We start from the raw sequence: 23,089 nt of genomic DNA on the forward strand, positions 1-23,089 counted from the left end.
TACAGAGAATTATTTCTTATAAATTTATCTATTTAAAGGAAGACTATTTAACATGTCTTTGAAAGGCTATATAGGCAGTTAAACAGAAATGTATGGTGGTTTTGTTCCTTATTTCACTGACATGCCAGTCATTAATGTATTCTGATCGGTGAAGTTATCCATGTTTATAACTCATAAATCAATATTTTCCTTTGAGAAATACAAAATCAACGTAGACAAATAACACACATATATAAATATTTGATTCTATTTATTTCTTTGGCAAAAGAGAAAAATAAAAATCCCACAAGCAACTAAACGAAGGTTTTCAGCTCACAAGTTGGCATGTATTTTATGATGACAGATTGTTGCAACTGATCAAGGTCATAGATGGAGCCAGCCTTATGTGGCCAATTCCTACAGACAACCATGACAAAATCCACAGAGTGACCTTGAAAGGTATCTTTGGATGTGCTACTTGGATGAAGGCTCTTCCCACTGCTAACTGGAGTCACTCATAGCACAGGCAGCACACAGGTGTTGCATCAACAGTTTCATTCGCTGTGTACCCTCAGCTTTTCATGGAGATTTTGTGTTGATCGAAAGCAATAGCCCAAGAACTTAAGGTCCAAAAATGCTGTCACCATTTAAGGCCATGTACACGTGCACCCTCCTCCCCAACACACACATACTCTCTCCCTCTCTCTCACACACACACACACACAGCCTAAGACAATTAGGAAACAAAGCTGCAAAGGCAGTTCCTCAGATCCGGGACGTCATTTTAGACTGACAGTCAATTTAAATCCTATTGGAATCTTTTATAGGTGGTGTGTGTATATTAAAAAAAAAATTTAAAGCTCAAAAAGCCATGGGATGCACTCTACAGGAAACTAGACAATTGATCCATGAAGACCAGAAGCACAGATGTTTAAAGTACATCATGTGTGCAGCAAGTCAGCACTCTTCACTTCATGCTTCTGGAACTCTGGATGAAGCAGCACTAAGAACACAAAGTCTGTTTGTCTGCTTAGAAAACTACACCAGCAGAATGGACTCCTCAAAGTTCTCAAGGCAATGATTTGAATAACTGGCTGTCCCAGTGTGTACTGGATCACTTCTCTGAGGGAGGGCATCTGTATCTGGCCTACTGGCGTCACATGTCTGGTTGGTTGGGTAAAAGTTGTTCCCATACATGGAGAGAGGTGAATTTCTTCATGAAGTTTAAACTATTTGACCCTCTAAGGATGAGGAAGCATTGCTTCCAGACAGAAAATCCAGCTTATCTCAAATGTTTGCTTCTGGAGCATCTGAGAGGATATGGCCAATGACATGATGAGAACATGTTGTCCCTATAAAGAACTGGTTCCCAGAACTCTGCAACCCCTGGACTTCACCAGGGAGCTCAGGGTCCATCAAGAGCTTTTCTTTGACTGGGATATTCATTCCGTGTATTCAAGTTGAAGCCACACTGTACTTTTCCAAAGGGTGACGGAAATTATAGAAATGATTGAAAACACAAAACAAGCGGTGAGGGGATTCTGAGCCTGCACGGAGGCAGGCCAGAGGCGGAGCTGGGGGTGGAGCTCATGGAATTCTGTTACCACCCACAGAAGGAATTGGGGACTAAAGCGATGATTCTTGCCACTTCCCAGAAATTCTCAAACAAGAGCTCTGTCCAAGGAGATAATATCTTCTGAATGTACTGGCAGCCCCAGGAAGAGACAGGAACACCAGCCAATGGGGTCAGACTTAGGAGAAAGAAAGAATGAGGTCTTTCAGGAACCTAGAGTGCAGGGTGATTCGATACTTGAGTTCCGAATGCTGTCCGCTCCAATTGACAAACAGGTAGAGCTCCAAAATTTCATTTCTCTATTAGTATTTAGAACTTGGAATGGCCTGTCCAATAGAAACAATGTTAATAGGTGGTGGTTTGGTCTCCAGATCAGTCAAATAGCAGTCTCTCAGCTGCACTATCAGCTGAATAGGCTATTGTGGGCTGGTCTGGGAACCTGACCACAACTTAAAATGTTGTTTCTATGGGAAAACACATTCCACGGCAGGCAACCAGAGGAAAACTTGGCCACTCAAACCTACCATGCCTCAGCTTAGTAAGCTGCCCAGTGATCTATGAAAACTGAACATCTTAAACTCGGGCAACTCCACACAGTCCTGAGAGGACGGCCAGAGTCAGAGCCATCCCAGCCCAGGCTTGACACCCTTCTGGACCCCCTGCATGAGACCATTAGGACCAACACAGGACATCCACAAGTCCATGAATCAGAGACTTAAAACCTGGGGAGTTCTCATCCTCGATGCACCTGACTTATTTTAAAGACCAGAAGATTCCACCCCATTAATGACTATGACATAAAATCAGTATCCTGGACTGGCTCATAGATGGACTTCAGTGAGCGATTTCTAGCACAAGTGGCTTACACGTGAAGCAAGGAAGCAAATCTGTTTTGAATCCTATTTGCTGACTTCAGTCTCATACCAAAATTATTCAAGCATTTCACCTCTCCTAAAACTGGAAATTGCCAGGGTTTTATTTATTTATTTATTTATTTGCAAGTTTCTTAAATAAAGCAAATTCAGATTTATCTTTACAATCCCAACACCTAACACAATACTTGAATCTTAAGTGGTAAGTGAAAGGTTAGAGTTTCATTTACCACCAAGACAACATAAGTTAACGAGAATTCTGTAAGAGTAGTATTTAATTTATTTAAAAAGGTGGATATGTTTATAAGACACTAAGTTTTAAAAAAAGATCCAGCCTGGGTAACATAGCAAGACCCTATATCTACAAAAAAAATTTAAAATTAGTCAAGATGGTGGCATGCACTTGTAGCTTCCCAGCTACTTGGAAGACTGAGGTGGGAGGATCACTTGAGCCCAGGAGGTTGAGGCTAGAGTGAGCCGCTATCACGCCACTGCACTCCAGTCTGGGTGACAGAGCAAGACCCTGTCTCAAAAAAAAAAAAGAAAGAAAGAAAGAAAGAAAAGTATAATTACCAGTAAGAAATCAGTATCGTTTCATCTACTTTTTTAAATTTTAGAAAATTAAAAGGAAAAAATCAAACACATAACAACAATTACCCATAAGTGGAATACATGGGTTACGAGAGTGAAATTCTTCCATGTTTCAGTTGCATCATTTAGAAACATTTATAGCTACAAAAGATTCAGAGATCTTGCAGCTCAAACCATACTACACGGCAGTCAGCAGGCCATGGATCTTTAAAATATTTCTCTGTCTAGCCCTAACAGGGACAATACTGTTGCTCGGGAACAAAAGTAAATAAATAAATCACTGACAGATTTTAAGTTTCTACAAAGTCAGAAGAAGTTAGGTAAAAGCATGCAGTTGCTGAGATTATTTCATTGAAATTAACACTTCACAATATTGGCAGTCAAAACCTTCAGTTTTTTGTTTTTTTTTTTTAATTTTGCGATTGAAACAAAGTTGTAAGCATTTATTTTTAAACATTTAGATATTTGGAAAATTTTTAATAAAGATAGTCTAATTTAAATTTGAGGGAATTTAACCAGATTAGTACTTTAGTCCACGTGAAGTCATGCAGTGGCAACTATTAGACAGCTTTAATTTATAAAATTTACTCTTCCCCCAAACCCTATCAAGAAAATGTATTGGTGTGCTCATTCTCAGACGAGGAAACTGAAAATGTGAGAAGTGAAGTAATTTTTCAAAGGCTACACAATGGAAACGTCATAAATCCCTAATTAAAAACCAAAAGACTTTATTAATAAAACATTCCAAGGTTAGTGCTAAAGATTTTTAGATTAGAGATTAAAACGATGTTTCCATAAATACTCCAAAGAGAATGTATTCTCTTTTTTGTGTAAACGAATTTGTACATCATTTTTTGTGCTCTGATTTCTTTTACTAGGTTTGCAAAAGAAATAAGACAGTGCTTGGGAAGCGCATTAGAAAAGGAAAACAATGTAAACAGAACACATTTTAGGAACATTCACTCCTATAGACTGGCACTTCTGTTTCTTAAATAGTTTCTGCATTTCCCAGTAGAGAATGAGTATTCTGTCCTGCACCCTCCAGTAAAAACATTAGTCAGCTCTTAACATGCTCAATGTTTGAGGGAGTGGGTGTGTAGGGAGCACAAGAAAGATTCAACATGTGGGATAATTCAAAACCTACTCAGAGCTGGCACTGGAATGTGTTAGTACACACACTTCAACATGGGTGTAGCTTGTCTTTTGAAAAGTAGCTCTAAGCAAAACCATGAGGACACGCAGGCAACTGTCTGACTCAGCTTAGGAAGACAATGAGCTGCTCGAAGGCCTGGGTGATCCAATGATCTTCTAAAAAAAAAAACCCTCCAATTTCACGTCTCTGTGACTTAATTCAGAGGCTGCTGGGATGTTGTCCATTACACAAAGTGGTGACTCTCCTCATTCCAATGGCCAGCACAGTTCTTCTCTGAAATCCAACCCAAAAGATTTCCCTCTCAGTGTGAGTGATGCCAGCACTGTCCTCTCAGCACCCTTCCAGCTCCAGAGAAGATGTGACAGTATTTGTGTTTCAAGCTATAACTAAGCAGAGCAGGTGCTAAATGCCAGCACAAAGCTTCAACATGACAACTTCTGAAATGGTGATGATGATGTCAAAACAGAGAGAAATACATCCATCTTGAATACCTAAAGGGCTTCCAAATCTCTGTAGCAGCACCCACTGACTAAAAATCAGTTCCAAAAGCCTGTCATTTCACCCAGAAGTTTTCTATCAGGTAGGAATACATGAGGCCTTAGAGAATGACGGACATGTTCACTGACATGAAACACACGGAGGATGTGCCTGGCACACATGTACACGCACGCGCACCATTCCCCACAAACAGTTGGGGAGGAGCTCCTGGGGCAGCTCTCATCCCTACCTTCCTTTCCCCGAAAGGGACTGGGTGTACCAGTAATTTTCAGAATCTTTCATTTGAATCACTAAGACTGTACTTGTTCCAATTTCTTGGCGGGGGGGGGGGAAGCATTTCTGAGAAAGCAATGCTGAAATGAAGGTACAAAAATTCACTTCTGAATGTTAAAATCTCTGCAAATATCTTCTTCCCCCCACCCCATAGTCCAAAATCTTACCAACTTTTCATAAGGTTCTTGCCTGAAATTCTTTACTTTAAAATAAAAACACATTGAGTGCTTCCACCTTGACACTCACAAAAGATCATGGGATAAATGAACCTTTGCAGAATTATTTTCTTCCCTGTCTGCCCTTTCAAATGCCAGGTTCCTTCTGTGTGAATTTTCCACAATTTCATAGCTCATAATAGCCAATCCTTACTCTTAGATATTAAATAATTTTTCTACAACAAAGTCGCAGATAAGAAAACCAGATCCAGCATATTGCAAACATTACTGGCTGGGAAGTGTTGAGCCTAAGTTCAAAACTAGGAGTAAAACTTTACAGCATTAGTACATCAATAGGAAGTGACAGAATTTGAATATCCCCATTCTGCCACCCTAATAAATAGATCTAGAAAATGATTATCAATGGCTGCTAATAACACAAAAAGAGAGACTGGTAGTAATGATGTCCCTCCTAATGGAAGGACACATACCACTTACACAGTCTTCCTGACAAAAAGTTAATTGGGTTTAATTAAACATTTAGCTCTAACTAGCCACTCACAACACACACAGGGGACTGAGAAACATGGTAAGACCATCCCACTGGCATGCAATCATCACTGCACTGCAAGAAACTCTCCAACAGTGAAAGCCATGGGTGGTCCAAGAACTGGCCAGCGCCGGTCTACAAACTAGACATTACTAGTCTATATTGAGATAAGGAGCTTAAGCTAGAATCTAAACCACCTCACTGCTTCCTTCGTTGAGGAAGTCTCCCTAGGAATAAAATATAAGCTGAACTAAATAGCGTGCTTAGTGACATATTGTGGATGTACACCCTGGTTTCTCATCTCATCATGGACCAGAAACAGGAGTTTGTGGACTGGTATCTTAAGAAGCACTGCTGTAGAGGACAGGAACCTATTTTTTCAATACATAAATTATAAGGAAAAACTGACAGGGGGACAATCTATATATTCAAAAATATTTGAGACAGATCAACCAGTTGCAAAATACGGACTTTTTTGGATCCTGATTTGAATAAACTGCAAAAAAACAAATAAAATTTATGACTCAATTAGGACATTTTAAATATTCGCTGAATATTTGATAATATTAGAAATTAGTGTTCACGGTAAACAGAATAATATTACTGTGTTTATGTTTCTTAAACAGCCCTTACCTTTTAGGACACACATTGAAATATTTAAAAGTAAAATGATTTTTCAGGGATTTACTTCAAAATAAATGCAATGAGGGAGAGAAGAAGTAGATAAAACAAGATTGACCATTAATTGATAAATGCTGAAGCTGGATCATCATTGTATCCTTCTCGCTAGTTTTGCATATATTTGAAATTATCCACATCTGTGTTAAATAAAATTCTTTTTCAAAAACACAGACTTGCAGGAGCACCTGGCCTAGTCCATCCTGATATCCAGTCTCCTACATGCCGTCATGCCACACTTTTGTTTTCTGTTTTCATTCACTTGAAGAACCACCTTTATCTGTTATGCAGCTCAACACTCCTGAGAGGGAGGGGACCTCCATTAAGAGACAATAACAGTCCAATCCCAACATGTGTGCCATGTTAAATCAGTGGCAAGAACTAACCAAAGTGTTTCTACTAAGTAGCCAGCTACTAAATAAGGTTGCAGTTCACTAGATGGGGAATCCAAGAACAAATGACTTCACTACACCTGTGCAAACAATTAACATATTGGTTCAGGGGATGGATCCCCTTGGGCATCACAGGTCCTTTTTGACATGACCCATTTTCATAAAGACATTTTGTTTTGATGACAAACATAAACCCATCAGTTAACAAAAGATGTGTTTTGGGGGAGGGGGTTTGTTTGTATCAGGTTCATAAAAAGGTTAAATTTGCCTTTTTCTGTGCATAAGTGGAAGAATTCTTACGGTCCTGGGAAATATGAAATGATGGGAGGAAATCAGTTAGCAAAGAATCCTGGTACGTCTTCTGACCTTTCAATGTGTGAGAATGTGTGTCAAACAACCGATTTTCAAGGAAGGTCTCAAATGCAAATGAGCAGATGAGTCAGTCTGCAGTCAAATTAGACCCTGCTGTCTTCTGTCAAAGTTCAATAATGTCTGGATTAAGTTAGAACTGCTTACAAGCAAAAAGAGAAAAAGTGGTTCGCCTGTCTTTGTAAAATACCTGAAAGGTTTTCAAAACTTTAAAAGGAAAAGTTTATTTTATTTGAGGTTTATTTTTTTCCCAGGAAGCTGGTAGAGCACAGCAAGTATCTGGTATTTATTTGTTTGATTTTATATTCTTACTTTTTTTAAATAAACTTTCTATTGGTGATGGTGTTATTTACCCCAAGGGGATGACAGACATTAAGTAATTTGAACATTTTCAATGGCAAATAGAAAAATAACTATTATCTGTTTAAATCGTTCCTTATTTAAAACACTCTACTCTTATTTTTACAGGCTGTGAATGAATATGAAGCAACCGCAACTTCTTAGAGTTTACTGCCAATCAGTTAACCAGAGCTGGCATGGAGGGTGCAGCATATAGGAACTCTACGAAAGCTATGCCTAAATTAAGATAATGTATGTTTTGTTCCACTCTCACGGATGCTCAATAGTTTCAGATCACTCTGAAAGTCAACTCTCATTAAAATCAAAATGAAAATCATTAAAAGAAAATGTACAAATAAAAAGATTTTCAATTCCTCAAGAGAAAGAGGACACAGAAGAAGAATGAATAAGAATCTCTTTGTAGTAAATGAGCATTATGTTGCTGCACGGCATGAAGTCAAAGGAAGGGAACGCTCAATTAGAAAGTGGCTCTTCTCAGGGGCTGCCAATCTGAGTCAGCCTGTCCCCAATCATGCATGCAAGGCCTGCCCACAAAGCACCCAGAGAGGACAGTGATAACAGAGTGGGTGGAGGGAATACTGATGCTGTGGAAAAGGGAGCTTTCTCCCTGGGAGTGCAGATGTGTTGTGTTTACCCATCCAGCATCCCTTCCCCTTCTCTGCTAACCAAACTCTTCTTTCCTAAGCCCATTCCACACGGTTCAGGCAGGACTAACACATGGCTCAGTCCTGACCAGCTGGAGCACCCTATTTATTTGGTGACAATGAAGGGCGTGTGACTGGGGCAATGCCGGAGTTCTCCATGAGATCTGATATGCGGAATCCAGAAAAGAGGGTTTATCTATTTACCTCTGAGATTACAGGTTGAAAGGCAGTGTGGCTAAGAATTGCGGGTGGATATCTGGGCTACCCAATTATAACCAAATCCTTACTCCAACAGAGGCAATTAAAGCACATTTCAAGAATGGCCCACCACCTTGCCATGAAACAATTCTAATTCCCAGGGTATCTCTGCACTGCTGCCAAAGACAATGGTTTTCAACCCAGTCCTTCCATTTACTAAAATTTAAATTCTTTTCACAATGTCTCTTTTTAAAAAAAAAAAAAAATGTGTTAATCAGGAAAGAGGCAAGGCCTATTTGACAGATCTGCCAGTTAAAAAATGCAAACTTTTTTGGAAGAGTTGAGGGGGTGCGTGTTCGTAAGGAATAATATTTAGTAAGTTTGTTTCCCAATGAAGACAACGCAATTTAGGGAAAGAGAAAATTTAAAAATAAAAACTTATCTCCGAACTGCCTTTAAGTATAACCAGATCTCCACAGATGTAGTAAGTTTCCATTAAAATTACACTTTTGAATATTTTAAAGTTCAGGTTTGCCTCCTGTTTCTGAATATAATCATTTCTATGATGAGAAAGTGGAGACTGTGGTATCCAGATAGGAATGATTACCTAAATTTTTGCTTTAGCCATAATAAACTGCCTCTTTGACTCTCTGCCTCATTTTCCTTATCTGTAACAGCATTATAATTATTTGCATCATCATAGCTAAACATGTCAGGCACAGTACTGAGAACTTGAAATGAACCATCCCATTAAATCTTAAGAAAATATAGAAAAGATGAGTAATTTAATCGCATTTACAAGTGAAGAAACTGAGGCCCAGAGAGGTCAAATCACTCGCCTGAGGTTTCCTCCTAGTAGGTGGTGGAGACAGGATTTGACCCAAAGCCTGTCTATTTCCACACTTCCAAACCTCCCTGAAAGTGTGGCCAATGGTTACTAGTGATCATTGAAAATGACTCCTTGGTTCTTTAAAATACGGTCCCACAATCAATACCAGTCTACCCCACTACCCACCGCCAGGCTCAAATAGGAAATAGTGTGAGGTAATTATAACATATACCCCAGCCACTAGCTCTGGGTTTTTATGACCAAACTGTCAAACATTCCTAGCCAACTCTTCAGGAAATGTTCAGGCACTTTCTCAGATTCCAGCTACAACATCGACGATGTGGCCCTGGGGAGTACGGAGCTCACAGGGTGGTAATGGGATATAAAATTTGCAAACTTGAGGTCAGTGGCCTCAACTCTGGGGTGTGAAGCACCAGCAGTCCATGAAAGATTAAAAAACTATTTGTCAACTTAAAGGCTGCACATCGAGTCCTTCACTGAAAAGCACTTGCCCACATCTCCTCAAACATTAACCCCATCGGTAAAGGGAGAGAAAGATATTCCAAATGGCAGTTCTGCCTAGAATCATTGGGAAAAAAAGGTAATAATATCAACAAGCCCAAGACAGGGTGTTCATTCTGAAAACGAAGCATTGGGTCCTATTCAAACACAGCTAATGCTTAAAACATAGTGGTCGCTAGGAGTAGGCAGATGTTTTACAATATTATTAGGGGAGATGATATGGAAGAAAACACAAGAATTCGAGAATTTTTTTCTTCTTTAGTGTGTTTATTACATGAACTCTTAATGTATAGTTTGGATAACTGAGCCAGCAAGTTATACAACAAGAGACCAAGCTTAATCACAGACCCAGAACTGCCTTAGTTGATCTCAGGTCATTTGACTCTGACTGCCAACTCGAAGTGTGAGTATGTGTGTGGTGGAGGGTTTTGGGGAGGAGTCATGCTTCAGACTCCCAGAGAAGACTATTTCCCTTTTTCCAACCACCTGACTGATACCCTCATTGACAACTACCTCCCTCAAAACGTCCCACCCCACCCAATCCCTTCTAACGTGGAGGTTCCCACTGACAGCAGGGTAGTACTGAGGATCTAAAACTCTGCTACAGCATCACCGCTTCAGGGTTGACCACTGAGAGACTAATCACACTGCCTAAGGGCAAATAAACAAGAGAAAGAAAAACATCCATGCCCACAGGATTGATAAGGTTTGGTTATTTCACGCACAGCGGAGAAACTGCAGATACCAGTCAACCTCTTGAGGGTAGGAACACAAAGAGGCCCAATCTATTACCCAACCACAGGCGTCTTAGGCCAGCTCTCGCCACCACGTACTCAGGTTCCACACCTACGACCCGGAGAGGAAAATAAGCACCTTGAGCACTTGTTCCTGGACCTTCTCTGGGCCTCAGTTTCAGCATTTATACATTTCTAAAATCTGTCCTACTATAACTAATTTGTAATATGAATTTTTATAAAGATGGATGGTCTGGCTATGGAAGAAGATATGAGCCATAATTTCAATGGCAAAAACAAAAACATTTAAAAATAAGAAGGTCTTTTAAAAGTTATTCATCAAAGGCACGAACCTATTAGAGTCTGATTACACAATCTTACAAATGAGCACTGAGCGAACAGGGGAAACGATACACAATAAGCCGTTATTTACAGGAAGAGGAATGCATCAAACTTTACACAGTCCCATATACAGAGGTGCATACCAGACAATGGATTAATCTGCATTTCCACTGCATTCCTCTGCATGTTTTCATAGGAATCTTTTCTGGCATCCAAGTGTCTTTCTCTTATGCCCTGACTCTTCTCCATAAGCTCTCTGTCCCCTAAAGAGGCTGATGAAGACCACAGGTCACCTGGTCCCAATGCTGCCGGGAGTGAAGGGGTTGTCATCAGTATCTTTCAAAACCCAGCGTCTGCTCTGTCCAGCCGAGGTCCACTGGGAGGCAATACTCTTCACTCCAGACCTTCTCCCAGCTCTCTCCTCCTGCCTCCCTCAGGCTTTCTCCTTCCCTCCCCTAACAAAAACCTTAACCCTGTTTTTCTTTTTGAACACCCCAAAATTCCCAGGTAAAAATTTTGTATTTTACATAGACCTTGTTTACTTTTCTTCAGGTTTTAACTCTCATTTGATATTCCTATTCACCCTATTTTATTTGCAGCACAGCTTATGAAATTACTTACAAAAAAGATGAGACAGTGACGATGAAGAAAAAGAAGAAAAGGAAAAGACGGCAACAAAGAAGGAGAAACAGAAACTGAAAAGGAAGAAGAAACAAACAACAAAAAAACACACAAAATGAAACCCTGCCTCTGGAATACATTGCCTTTATTAATAAAGATATTACCATACTTCAGTTCAAAGCCATGAAACTTGACAGCAGATAATGTGTCTGTAGGGCAGACATAAATCCCGTCTCCCAACACCAACATCATAAAATGGTTGTACTATATTTGGAATTAGATGTGTTTGGATACTTATATTTGAATGTAAGTATGACTGATGGTCTAGGAATTCATAACCCTTCAAAATGTTGAACCAAACCACTTGTTTAAAGGAGCAGTTCTCCCACTCTGAGCCTGCTTGCTGTCTGGAATACATCTCCGGCTGGGAATGGTGGAGATAGGGATTTTTGCTTTCTCTCTTCCGCTCTAGGGGAGCTGAATAAATAGAGTCAGTGATAACTGCAACCAAAAAAAGTCACTTAAGTTGAAAAAGCAGTAGTCACAAGAAATTTAAAACTAGGATTTGATATAGGATAAGACACCCACAATCCAAACTTGACTATATTCCTAATCCAATTTTATTCTGTTGACAATGTGGCTACTCCATTTATAACAAAATAATACAGTTCAGCTCATTACAACACCAATTCTATTAGCAATTGTGACCTATTTTTGCTTATTAGTTATAACCCCTAATTTAAAAAAATTGAGGTGGATTACACCAACAGATACATACATTTGAGGCTGTAAATAGAAACTGAAAATAAAATTTCATACAGAAGAAAGTTAAAACATACCAAAGTTAATAAATTAGAGTGATTGCACATTAAATTTATTTTATGTATAATCTTAAAAGCTGATTTTCTTAAAAGCTAATAGAAAAAGGTTAGATGTTTTGAAATTCTCATATTTGAATAAAACAAAACATACTGGTTCATTAGGAACTTTAATCTTATTCCTGACAGTTGTGAGTTCTTTAAATGCAGAACTGTGGACAAACTAAGAACAATGCCCTAACATTAATCTAACAGAATATGCAAACGCAATATTTATGGAGCTTTTTCATTCTGAAGTTACAGCAGCAAAATACAAGGAGGCATCCTCAGTAGGGAACTAAGCCGATCGAACTTGATCAAGTTAGAATTAAAACTTAAAGCATCTGATTAGCCTTCTCAAAGATCTATTGCCCTACAGTGGTAGCTGGTCTTCAAAGATAGCTCCACTTCCTCCCTTCCTGGCAGACATGTGCTGCTCCTCACATCCAAAGGTAGGTCTTAATAGTCAGTCCATGCCCTTGAATCTGGGTGAGGCCTATGACTTGGATGGAATTCCAGGTCATGCAAATCCAGGCTAAGTTTGAACAAAGTCTGGTAGTTCCCACTTCTGTGCTCTTGAGAGATCCTGAGCTGCCATGGAAAAAGTCTGGCTATGCTGGAAAGACCACGTAGAGAGGCCACGTATAGAAAGGGGACAAGCTGAGACTACATAAAGGGGAATCAAGGAATTCAGCCAATGTCAAGGGCATATGAGCCCATGTGACCCCAGCCAGCCAGCCCCCAGCCCTTCGAGTTAGCCTGCGGTCAATATGTGGGATTAACACATGTGACCAGGGTCAGGAGGCTGTTGTTCAAGATCCAGCCCCAATAGACACTCACTCTGAGCAAGGCCTAGTCACTGCACCTGGGGCTCAGTCTCCCCATTTGAAAAAAACACATTCAATGGCTCCATCCCGGGGGCAGGTTCAGGCAAGTGACTGCAAGAGAGAGAGAGCTTTAAAACTTGGAAGGCCCCCAGCACAGCCAGACAAGTGGCTCTTTGCTTTCTTTATTCCCCTCCTCAGTGGGTCCATTTAGATAAACCACACCCAAGTAAACAGGGCTGCAGGCGCCAGGGCCTGGTCACAGAACCAGATGCATATGTGAAGAAGTCATACTGCCTGTTCCAGCCCAACTGACATTGTGGGGCGCAGAGACAAGATTCCCCACTGTGTCCTGTCTAAATTCCTGAGCCACAGAATCATGAGAAATAATAAAATTGTTGTTTTAAGCCACTAAGTCTGGGGCAATTTGTTACGTAGCAATAAAATAACCCAAACACTCACAAAATGAAAATACTTTGTTTCATGGTAGTAGAGGGCCTAGGCCTGATCTCATTTCCCTTTATTCTCTCTTTATGGTGCTACAATGATTTCGTATATGGTTAAGTTTGAATATATATGGAGGTGGGAGCATTCTAGGTCCTCCTCCCCTTTGTCTTTTCCAACCAACTAGTCAAGTACTGTCTGCATTAATTCTGGAACCACCTGAGCCTCTTCTTTCTTCACCCCTTTCACTGAATTTGCTCAGACCATCATGGACTCTCACTGTGACTCCTATATTAGCCTCCCAAATCCAAATATCCCTGTCTTTATTTTCTCTCCTCTCTAAGTCATCTACCTTTCACACCTCTACCCAGTGGCAAAGATCTGATCATGTTCCTATCTTAGAATCCTTTACTAGCTCCCTGTCCTTGCCTTTCACAACAATCGATGATGTTTATGTTTCCACTAGTCCCTCACCTTTCCCTAACAATGTCGCTACCTATGTACGGACTCACAAGATTGCTCAAGGTTGTGAACTGCACAGCTCCAGGGGCACTCATTTCATAGACTACATTACAAACCACGTCACATGGAACCACGCCGTGCCAACCCTGCCCAACTGCAGTCAATGTCCTAAGACCACAGACACTTCATATCCCTTTCCCTCGATGTATTTTTCACTCATCTTTCCTTTATTTCTCAGCTATACTTACTCCAAGCTCTAGTTTATATAGTTAACCATACCCAGTCAATCAGTTCATCAAAATTGTTCAGAGTTCAACCATCAAAAACTATTCTATTGAACACATGCCACATACCCTGTTCCTAGAGATAAATAAAACAAGCAAGATCTCTGCCTTCAGCAAGTTCTCACTCCTAGTACAGAGCCACTTTTTATCACGTAGATCAGAAGTTGTTAAAACTTTTTCTGTAAAGGACCAAAGAGCAAATGTTTCAGTTCTGTGGGCCATACTGTCTCTGTCACAACTACTCTACTCTACTGCTGTAGGGAGAAAGCAGCCATACATAATAAGTAAATAAACAGGCATGGATTTGTTTCAATAAAACTCTGTTTTCCAAAAAAGTGAGCTTGTTGACCACTGATAATTTTTTTTTTTTGTTAGACAGGATCTTGCTCTGTGGCCCAGGCTAGAATGCAGTGGCATGATCATAGCTCACTGCAGCCTCAACCCCCTGGGCTCAAGCAATCCTCCTGTCTCAGTCTCCCAAGCACTGGGACTACAGGAATAAGTTACCATGCCCAGCCCTAATAGACTTTCACTGTAAAGTCACTTCTGATCAATCCCATTCCCACAATGATGCTTCCCTTGGCTTGTAACAGCATCTGCCTTCAATAAATGTTGAGTCTTTCCACATAGCAATGGTGGGAGAAGATTCTTGGGAAATGAAGGTATAAAGGGCATGGAAAAAAAAATGTACCATCTACAAGATTCATTGTAACTGAAAAGCAGTAAAATATTAAGATTAAGAGCTCCAGCTATGAAGCTAGATTTCCCAACTCTACCACTTACTAGTTTATGTCCCTGGAGTAATTACTGAAACTCTGCATCCCTTGCTTCTTCATCTGTTAAATGAATAAATAAGCTTAATCTTCCTCATAAAGGACTTATGTTTTAAGGGAATTAGTATTTGCAAAGTACAATCGTAAGTGATACCTCAGAGCTTTTTTCTTTTCTTTTTTTTTTTTTTTTTTTTTACCATTATGGCTGCAATTTAATGTAAAAAATTGGGCTGAGCTTACAGGCAACCAAGGTAAAAAATGAAAAAGAAACAACTAAATAACTCATATGACTGGTCACGATTTAAGACACATACTAATTTCCACTGGAAAGAGAAATATTCTTGCAACCCTATTCAGAGAGAAATTTCTCTCGGGGGACATGACAGCAAGAGGGTTCTGAACAACATAAAGAGCAATGCCTCCAGCTCAGAAGCCCAGATAACACCCAGTAGGCTGCCTGCAATGGTTACCTACCACCGTCATACAAGTCAAGGTCTAATATTAAAATATAATACACATGCTATACAAAGTCCCGCTGGCTCTAACATCCTATGATTCTTTCTGTTTTATTAATGCCTTTGCAGAAAGTTTCTTGTTGGACTAAATAATACTATGTGATTAACCATACTTAGGATTTGTGAACTAGCATGAAAGAATATTAGGAATTTTAAGTGGAATTTTACCAATATCTTGGGCCTGCATTTTTGTCTGGTGGAATGAAAAACCAAAACCATAACTAAAATTAATGGAGAAAGAAAAGTTAACATTCAGTTTTGTCTTTCGAACTTAACCTCTGCATACCTTGGCTCTCATGTCTGTGAAGGGAAGCTTATGAAAGCACCCAGCTTGTAGAGTGGCTGTGAGGATTCAACAAATTATCATATGCAAAACAGTAAGAACAGTGCTTAGCATATAGAAGTTATCTAAATGTTACCTACCATGGCTGCAATTGTTACTATGTATTTGCTTAGACTTAATACCAGACCCCCTTTCCAAGGATGCTACCCTTCTGTGCATTTATGGTTCCTGAAGTACTCCCAGGATCATGGGGTATATGTCTCTGGCCTTCCACAGAACTAAACTCTAGCTGCCATTCAACCAAGCCTTCTTGAATTAATGAACTTTTTGAAACCCCACTTAATGATACGTTAGTGGTAAAATGCTTATAATAGGATTCTTGACTTTGATGGTTTAACAGTCTAACGAGAAAATCGACTTGAACATCACAAGACACTAAACTGTCATGCGCCTGAGTTAGGCCACAGAACTCAGGCCTGATATATTATTGATGTCGGTTTCTTCAAAGAATCTCATGGGAAAAAATTCTAAGTTGCTTAAGCAGGCCCATTTGCTGGGTTCGCGTTTAAAAACAAAGAAATTGTTAAAAGAATGTATTTCTCTTTCAAGAAAACATTTTAAAAATCTTATTTTCACATTGAAAATAAAGCTAAAACTCCCAAAGTGGTTAGGCTGATTGTTTGGCTTATTGGAAGAAAACCAACAAACTAGTACATGAATACTGTAATAATTTTTTAGTATTTTGCTTGATTAGAGTCATCAGTATAATACTATAACTTTTAAAGTATGTGCTCCACAAGACAATAAAGGAACATTTTAATATTCTTTAAAATTCCAAATAAAGCTGAAGGGAAGTCTGTACTCCATTTCCATCAGCTCTCATCTCATTTCACCATAGGCTGATGTATGTTTTAATTAATTTGTATTACCAACTTACACATTTTTATAAACAACCTCTATGTCTTCAATGTTACAAAATGAGTCCCGTAAATAAATACTTTGTCTCTACCTTCTTGTTTCATGTGTGGAATTGCTGAAATCTTCTATTTAAGAATACTAAATCCTGTTTTTAAAAAAATTGTGTCCCAATATTTTAGTTTAATCTTTTCAATAAATGGAAACTATACCTCTGAAGGAATCTTTTCCCATACTTAATTATTAGCCCATCTGACTTCAGGTGAAGTCTTCAGGTCCCCTTTACAAAGTAAAATGGACTTTATAAAGTCTACCAAACTTTTTCTGTATTCCTTATTACAGTTCTTTATTTTAATAACAGACTTCTACATAATTAATCCCTTGGAGTTTGCCATCACATAATATACCCTGGGTATGAACTGCTCCATGTGTATTTTTCTGGCAAGAAGACCTCTGGAAAAAAATAAACCAATAAACAAAGACCAAAAGGAATCACGCACACGTTGACAAATTGTGCCAAATACAACTGGTCTCGTGTACCTATAAACCACAGGACAAGGGCAGAATTCTCAATCCATCTTCTCCAAGGTTTGGGAAAGGAGATCTCACTGTGAAGAACTTTTCCCTTTGACAGGAAACAGTAATATTTCCTTACTTGGGAGCTAAAGCGATAAGACAGTCATAAATAAATGGTGCATAACTACTGCTATTCAAGTACAGTTGGGTTTTTTTTTTTTTTTTGGACTGTCTCCCACACTTTTTGCCTAATCACACTTTAGAATTTAGCTGAGAAAAATTCCTATGAATTGAAATTCAAACAAATAACATTAGGATTGTATTATTTTTCATAAACCCATTTCACATATCAAGCAGTGCCCAAGCAAAAGAAAACTACTACACACGTATCATTTCACACAGTTTTGAAACTTGAACAATTCTCATTTGAAAACAGAAAAAAATGCAATTTTTGCAGAGTGGATGGGGACCACACTGATTCCTTTTTAAAAAGGATTTCCTGTAAAAACAGAAATTGGCAATTTACTCTAAGAAAACACATCAGAAGCTGGGAAGAAACCCGAGGATGCCTAAATTTCCACGGTGGAACAACTTTTGCTGCCCAGTGGGGAGAGAAGAAAAAAAAAAAAGGAACACCTGCAACAGGGTGGGAAGAGAGGAAGATAAGCTGGGACTACACATTCAGTGAGCAGAAAATGAGGCCGGTTTCTAATCCAGGAAGAGAGGGAGCTGGCAAGAAAGGAACATATATATGTGTTTTAAGAAGAATAGCAAGGTGGATTTTGTAGTCACCTGCCACATCAGATTGCTGGAGAGACGGAACCAGTGCACAGCAGATACTGATGAGTTTAAAGCACCTTTTAACTAGAGGAAAGATTAGTGAGGTGCTGAAAGTTGCTGCCACCAACTGGGCATGAGGCAGACTCGGGGGTTACAAATCACTTTCACTTCATAAACTGTGCATTTCCAATCAGAATGGTAAACAGGTTTCACTATAGTCAAAGAGGTGAGTTTTGAAGCTGGTAATATTTTAACAGACAAAAACAGAAATTTTAAGTAATAACTGGAAAAATGTAGTACATAACTGCTTTTTCTGATGATTTATACAGCAGGGCACCATTAAAGGATTTATTCATATGAGACTGTAATGGCAATAAGCAGAGGGAATAAATTTAAAATGTTATTCAAATTTTACATGAGAAATGGGGTTTGCTTAAAATCTATGGGAAAGCCTTTGATCCAGCAATTCTATTTTTACTAATTTATACCACATATAAACATGTGTATGTAAACACAGGTATGCAGAAGAAAGTTGGTAATAGCAAAAGACTCAATGTAATCTAAAGAGCCATCACTAGGGAACTGTTTCAGCCACATAATGAGGTTCTATACAACAAGAAAATGGGGTTGGGTGCGGTGGCTCACGCCTGTAATCCCAGCACTTTGAGAGGCAGAGGTGGGTGTATCACTTGAGGCCAAGAGTTTGAGACCATCCTGGCCAACATGGCAAAACCCCATCTCTACTAAAAATGCAAAAAATTAGCCAGGCTTGGTGGCATGCACCTATAATCCCAGCTACTCTGGAGGCTGAGGCAGGAGAATCACTTGAGCCCAGAAGGTGGAGGCAGTAAGCCAAGATTGCACCATTACACTCCAGCCTGGGCAACAGAGCAAGACTGTGTCTCAAAAAAAAAAAAAAAAGAAAGAAAGAAAATGCACGTAGTAGATCCATATGAGTTAACAGATGGATGAATTAAAGATACATAAAAAGTAAAGTTCAGAATATTGCATGTACAGTATATTCCATGTATTAAAAAGGATACACACACACATGTGTATGTATACATATATATTTATGTGTTTATCTGTACATGTATACATATGCCTATAAGATTTATAGAAAAATACCCAAGAAAATGGTCTCTGAAAGATGGCAGGGAAATACTTTTAATTGTATATATTTTTAAATTATTACTTTCACCCCCACCGTGTGTGTGTGTGTGTGTGTATAACTTATTATAAAATCTTATAGTTAACATGAGAATTAGGAACACACATAATTACAATTCTATTAATACCCTGTTTTTAGGAAGGCTTTATAAATAGTTTGCAATAGGATAAGGTCTATGTTAATGATCAAACACTGTGAGGAGCACAGAGAGGTATCTCTCTATAATCACAAACAAATGTAAAACCAGACAGAGAAAGCACTAGTGTGAGTAAAAGTGTGGCATCCTGTTAAGCAACAAGGTAAAGCTTAGTTTCTTTTTTCACATTCAGTCTGTGCCTCCCAAGGGAACACACTAGTTGGTGACAGCCCAGAGAAATGAGACAAATGTCTGACCAGGCCCCACACCTCCCTGAAGATCTTCAGCCACAGAATTAAACCTCCACTTCCTTTATATACAGGAGTAATTCTATCAGAATAGATATTAAGATAATATTATGTAGGAGAAATGTATTTTCGAAGGAAAAATACTGGACTAAATGAGGCCCTCTTGAGAACATGAAAATCAGAGCCTCAGTCTACTTATTGAACTTGCCATGTGCCTTGCACACAGGACAATAAACGTCTGCTGTCTGATCAGGGTCAGGCTTACCATGATAAGCAAACTTCCTTCCAACATTATCGGAATTCTGGGTTTATTTTCCAGAAAGGCCAAGATGGAACCGAATTAATCGTAACTATGTTCTGTGCTATTTTATCACAGCCTAACTGCTTGGCTCTTACAATCATCGTGTCCCTTCTCCAGACTAGGAGTCAAAAACTGGTCTGGTGAGTTTACTGCACTTTTTCTTCTCATATCTTCTCATATCTCATATCCACACAAACACAAATTTTACCACACATACATGGCTGTAACAACCCATAACAAAAAAAGAGTAAGTGAAATGATCAGCCACATATCCAAGTGGACACCATCACTTGGTGGCCCAGAGCCACATAATAAAGCTACAGAACCACTCAGGAAAAGAGCATCAGTCAGGATGGTAAGAATTTAATACAAAATCTCCCTATATATACTGTCAGAGTTTACTTAACAGGCTCCTCCAAGAAGATAAAAGGGGTCATTGACAGTCCATCCTGCTGCTTCCATGGAGGCTTTAACTTAAACAATTGCAGACAAATTTCTCTTAAAGGAAATGTATTCCCACTGTCCTTCAATACAAGAAAGTGACAACCCTTAGTCAACCCGCCTAATTTAAATCTTTCCGGCCGAAACATCTATAATAGCGGCATGGGAAGCCAGTGAAATGGTCAACTGAATGTACATAATACAAACACCACTAGTTAAAAATACCTCCTTAAGGCCGGCCACAGCAGCCTTACTGCTGCAGTGAAACGGAGAGCCCCACACAACCCAAAAAAACCAGTTCTCAGAACCACTTTCCCTGTTCTGCTTCCAGTGTAGACATCTAAAGGAAGCACTGCCCAGAAAATCCAATCCTTAATCGTAATAAGCATAATTTACGGAAGAGTCGACTACTCTGTGATTTATCCTCTGACTCTCATGGGAATCCCTTCCTTTCCTTGCCCCCTTTCAAATACAGCATCTACCAAGATGACCCCAAGGGAAGTACTTTCCTCTAGACACAACCAGAATTGGTATTGCAGGGAAAGGAATGGGCTTCTCCTCTTATCCCACCCGCAACTCCTCCCCTTCTTCCTCAAGGAACCCTTCTCGCCTCCCAAAATCTGCCTCAACAATGGCCCAAGATTCCTTTCAATCATGTCCTCTCCTTTGGGGCAGAAATCTTTGGGAGTAGGGGCAAGGTAGTTTAAGCACGAACGGGGTGGGGACTAAACAACCCGAGCACCTCTAAGGTGCCCCCAGGAGGTCTTGCCAAGGAGTCTTCCACAGGGAGAATCATCCTTCTGGATCTTGAAACTTGGGAGACCCACACTAAAGGAGGGGACCGGTTCCTTTACCCTTTAAGCGCGTCGTGTCCTCCACCGCCTCTTCTCTTGGCCCGACTGGCTCTGGTTTCCTTCACGTTCCCAGCCTCCAAATTGGTGTCCGCCCCATGACTCGTGTAGGACGCTAAAAGCACGGTAAATCCCAGGAGGATCTCCAGCAGGCCCCCTCGACGCATGATGCCGAGCCGCCGCCGGCTCCCGCCGCCTCCTGCCGCGCCCGGGGCTCGGTCTGCGGCCGCCGCTGCGCCCTGAAGCGCACCGCGCCGCCGGGGTCCCGCTCTCCCGCCGCCCGTCCCCCGGGCCGGGCTCCTCCCGCCTTCTCCAGGCGCTGCTCCCACTTCAGGCGGCCCCTGCCAGCTGCAACACAGAGACAAATCCCCGAGGCGGGGAGACTTTCAGGGCATCGGGATGCTGAAGCCTCGCGGTCCCCATTCCCGAGCCCAACCCGTGCGCCGCCTGCGCGTGGCGCAGTTAATTTGGGTAAGGGAAGACCGTTTGGTCCACAGCTGGCTGGAAAGCCCAGGCCCCCGGCGGCAGCAGCCCCGGCCAATCCCTTGGCCTCCCGGGCCCCGCCAAAAGAGCGCAGCGCAAAGTACCCATGTCCCCAGAGGTCCTAAGCCCCGGGCGAGCTCTCTGGGTTTATTTTTTTAGTGGCACGAATTGCGCGCGATGCGCGCTCTAAACGCCCCACTCCTCAGCCTGCCCTCTCCGCCAGGCTGGAAGCCCGCCGCGCCGTCCCCGCCGACTCCGGGCGCTGCCACCGCCCCCCGAACATCTGACGCGGAGCCCGGCACCAAGAGCCCCGGGCCAGGAAGCTGTCAGGCAGGGGAGGGCCAGCGCCAGCTGTGGACGTTCCGGGACAGCCCCTCACCCCAGTCCCTGTCCCTGCCCTCGGCGCGGCGCGGCGCAAACGCAAAAGCCTCCGTGGCCGCAGCTCCAGCCCCGGTGGCCGCCCGACCCCCGTCGAGACCCAGGCTGCACCCACTGGAGAAGCGGCGGCTCCGACTCCCGAGGAGGCGGCGGCGGCTGCTCCCAGTCGTGGCCGCTACAGCCACTGCTCCGCTCTGCTCGCAGCTGTCCCAGCTGTGGCCGCCTGTCCGCTTGTGGCACCCACTGTCTCTGCCGCGGCTCCCGCGGCCCCCTCCTTTCCCCACCTCTTCAAGTATCGTCCGCGCAGCGGTTTCTCGCGAGAGAAATACTTTTTTAAAAAAAAGAAAGAAAAAGAAAATGACACCCCCTCCTTCATCCCCCTCATCACCACCCCACCCCCCGGCCCCATCCATCCTCCCTTTCCACTCCCCTTTGCCAGCCTCCGCCTCGGCGCGGGGCCTCTCGCTCGCAGGATTAGCGCAGTGGGAGGAGGCAGAGGTGATCAGGTCCTGCCCGGCCTGGGACTTTTTGTCTTGAGGTGGGGAGTAGAGAAATGGGAAGAGGTGGAGTAGCGGTTTTAGCCCGCTCCTCGGCTGAGAGGTCTAGATCCGAGATTAGCCTCTCCCGTGATCGGGGAAGCCCTGCCGCAGCAGAAAGTGGTTCCACCTGCGCCAAGAATGCGCGCTGGAGACGGCTGTCCCGGAGGCCCTGGCCCGAGAGGAGACCCGTCCCCGCTGCCTGCGCCTCCCGGTAGCGCGCTCCCTGCGCCTCTCCCGCCGGACACTCAGCAGACGCCGGAGGCCGGGGAGGCTAAGACTGGGCGCGTCGCAGGCCGGGACCGCGGCAGGGGCTGCTGTGCCGACCGAGGAGAGGGCTCTGCCGCCCCCACTTGCCCCAGGTTGTCGAGAGCCCACTGCAGACGCGGCTCTTCTGAGGCTCAGTTCAAGCCATCCAGGCCTGAATCCAGGATGCTCTCAGTCGGTGTCCAACCCAGGGGCCTGTAAATGTTGGAACCTAGGATTTAGGATGGGAGCGGTGAAGGGATGGTCCTCTTGCCCAGCCCAGATTAAGATTGGGGTTCATCTGGAGGACTC

At 41.8% G+C, this 23,089-nt stretch overlaps 1 protein-coding gene across 1 annotated transcript in view; it reads right to left on the reverse strand.

Annotated features, from left to right (window-relative positions):
* FBN1 (fibrillin 1) overlaps nucleotides 1-22,267 on the reverse strand; it is a 239,475-nt gene extending 217,208 nt beyond the window's left edge. Inside the window, exons 1-2 of the mRNA XM_008016692.3 lie at nucleotides 22,111-22,267; nucleotides 21,138-21,482 (exon numbers count right to left, since the gene is read on the reverse strand). Of these exons, the coding sequence (XP_008014883.2) occupies nucleotides 21,138-21,301 (164 nt within the window). The 5' untranslated portion in view covers nucleotides 21,302-21,482; nucleotides 22,111-22,267. The remainder of the gene's footprint in view (nucleotides 1-21,137; nucleotides 21,483-22,110) is intronic.
* Between the last annotated feature and the right edge of the window lie 822 nt (nucleotides 22,268-23,089).

The sequence above is a fragment of the Chlorocebus sabaeus genome, chromosome 26 (genome assembly GCF_047675955.1).
Source record: "Chlorocebus sabaeus isolate Y175 chromosome 26, mChlSab1.0.hap1, whole genome shotgun sequence".
In the NCBI taxonomy this organism is placed as follows: Eukaryota; Metazoa; Chordata; class Mammalia; order Primates; family Cercopithecidae; genus Chlorocebus; species Chlorocebus sabaeus.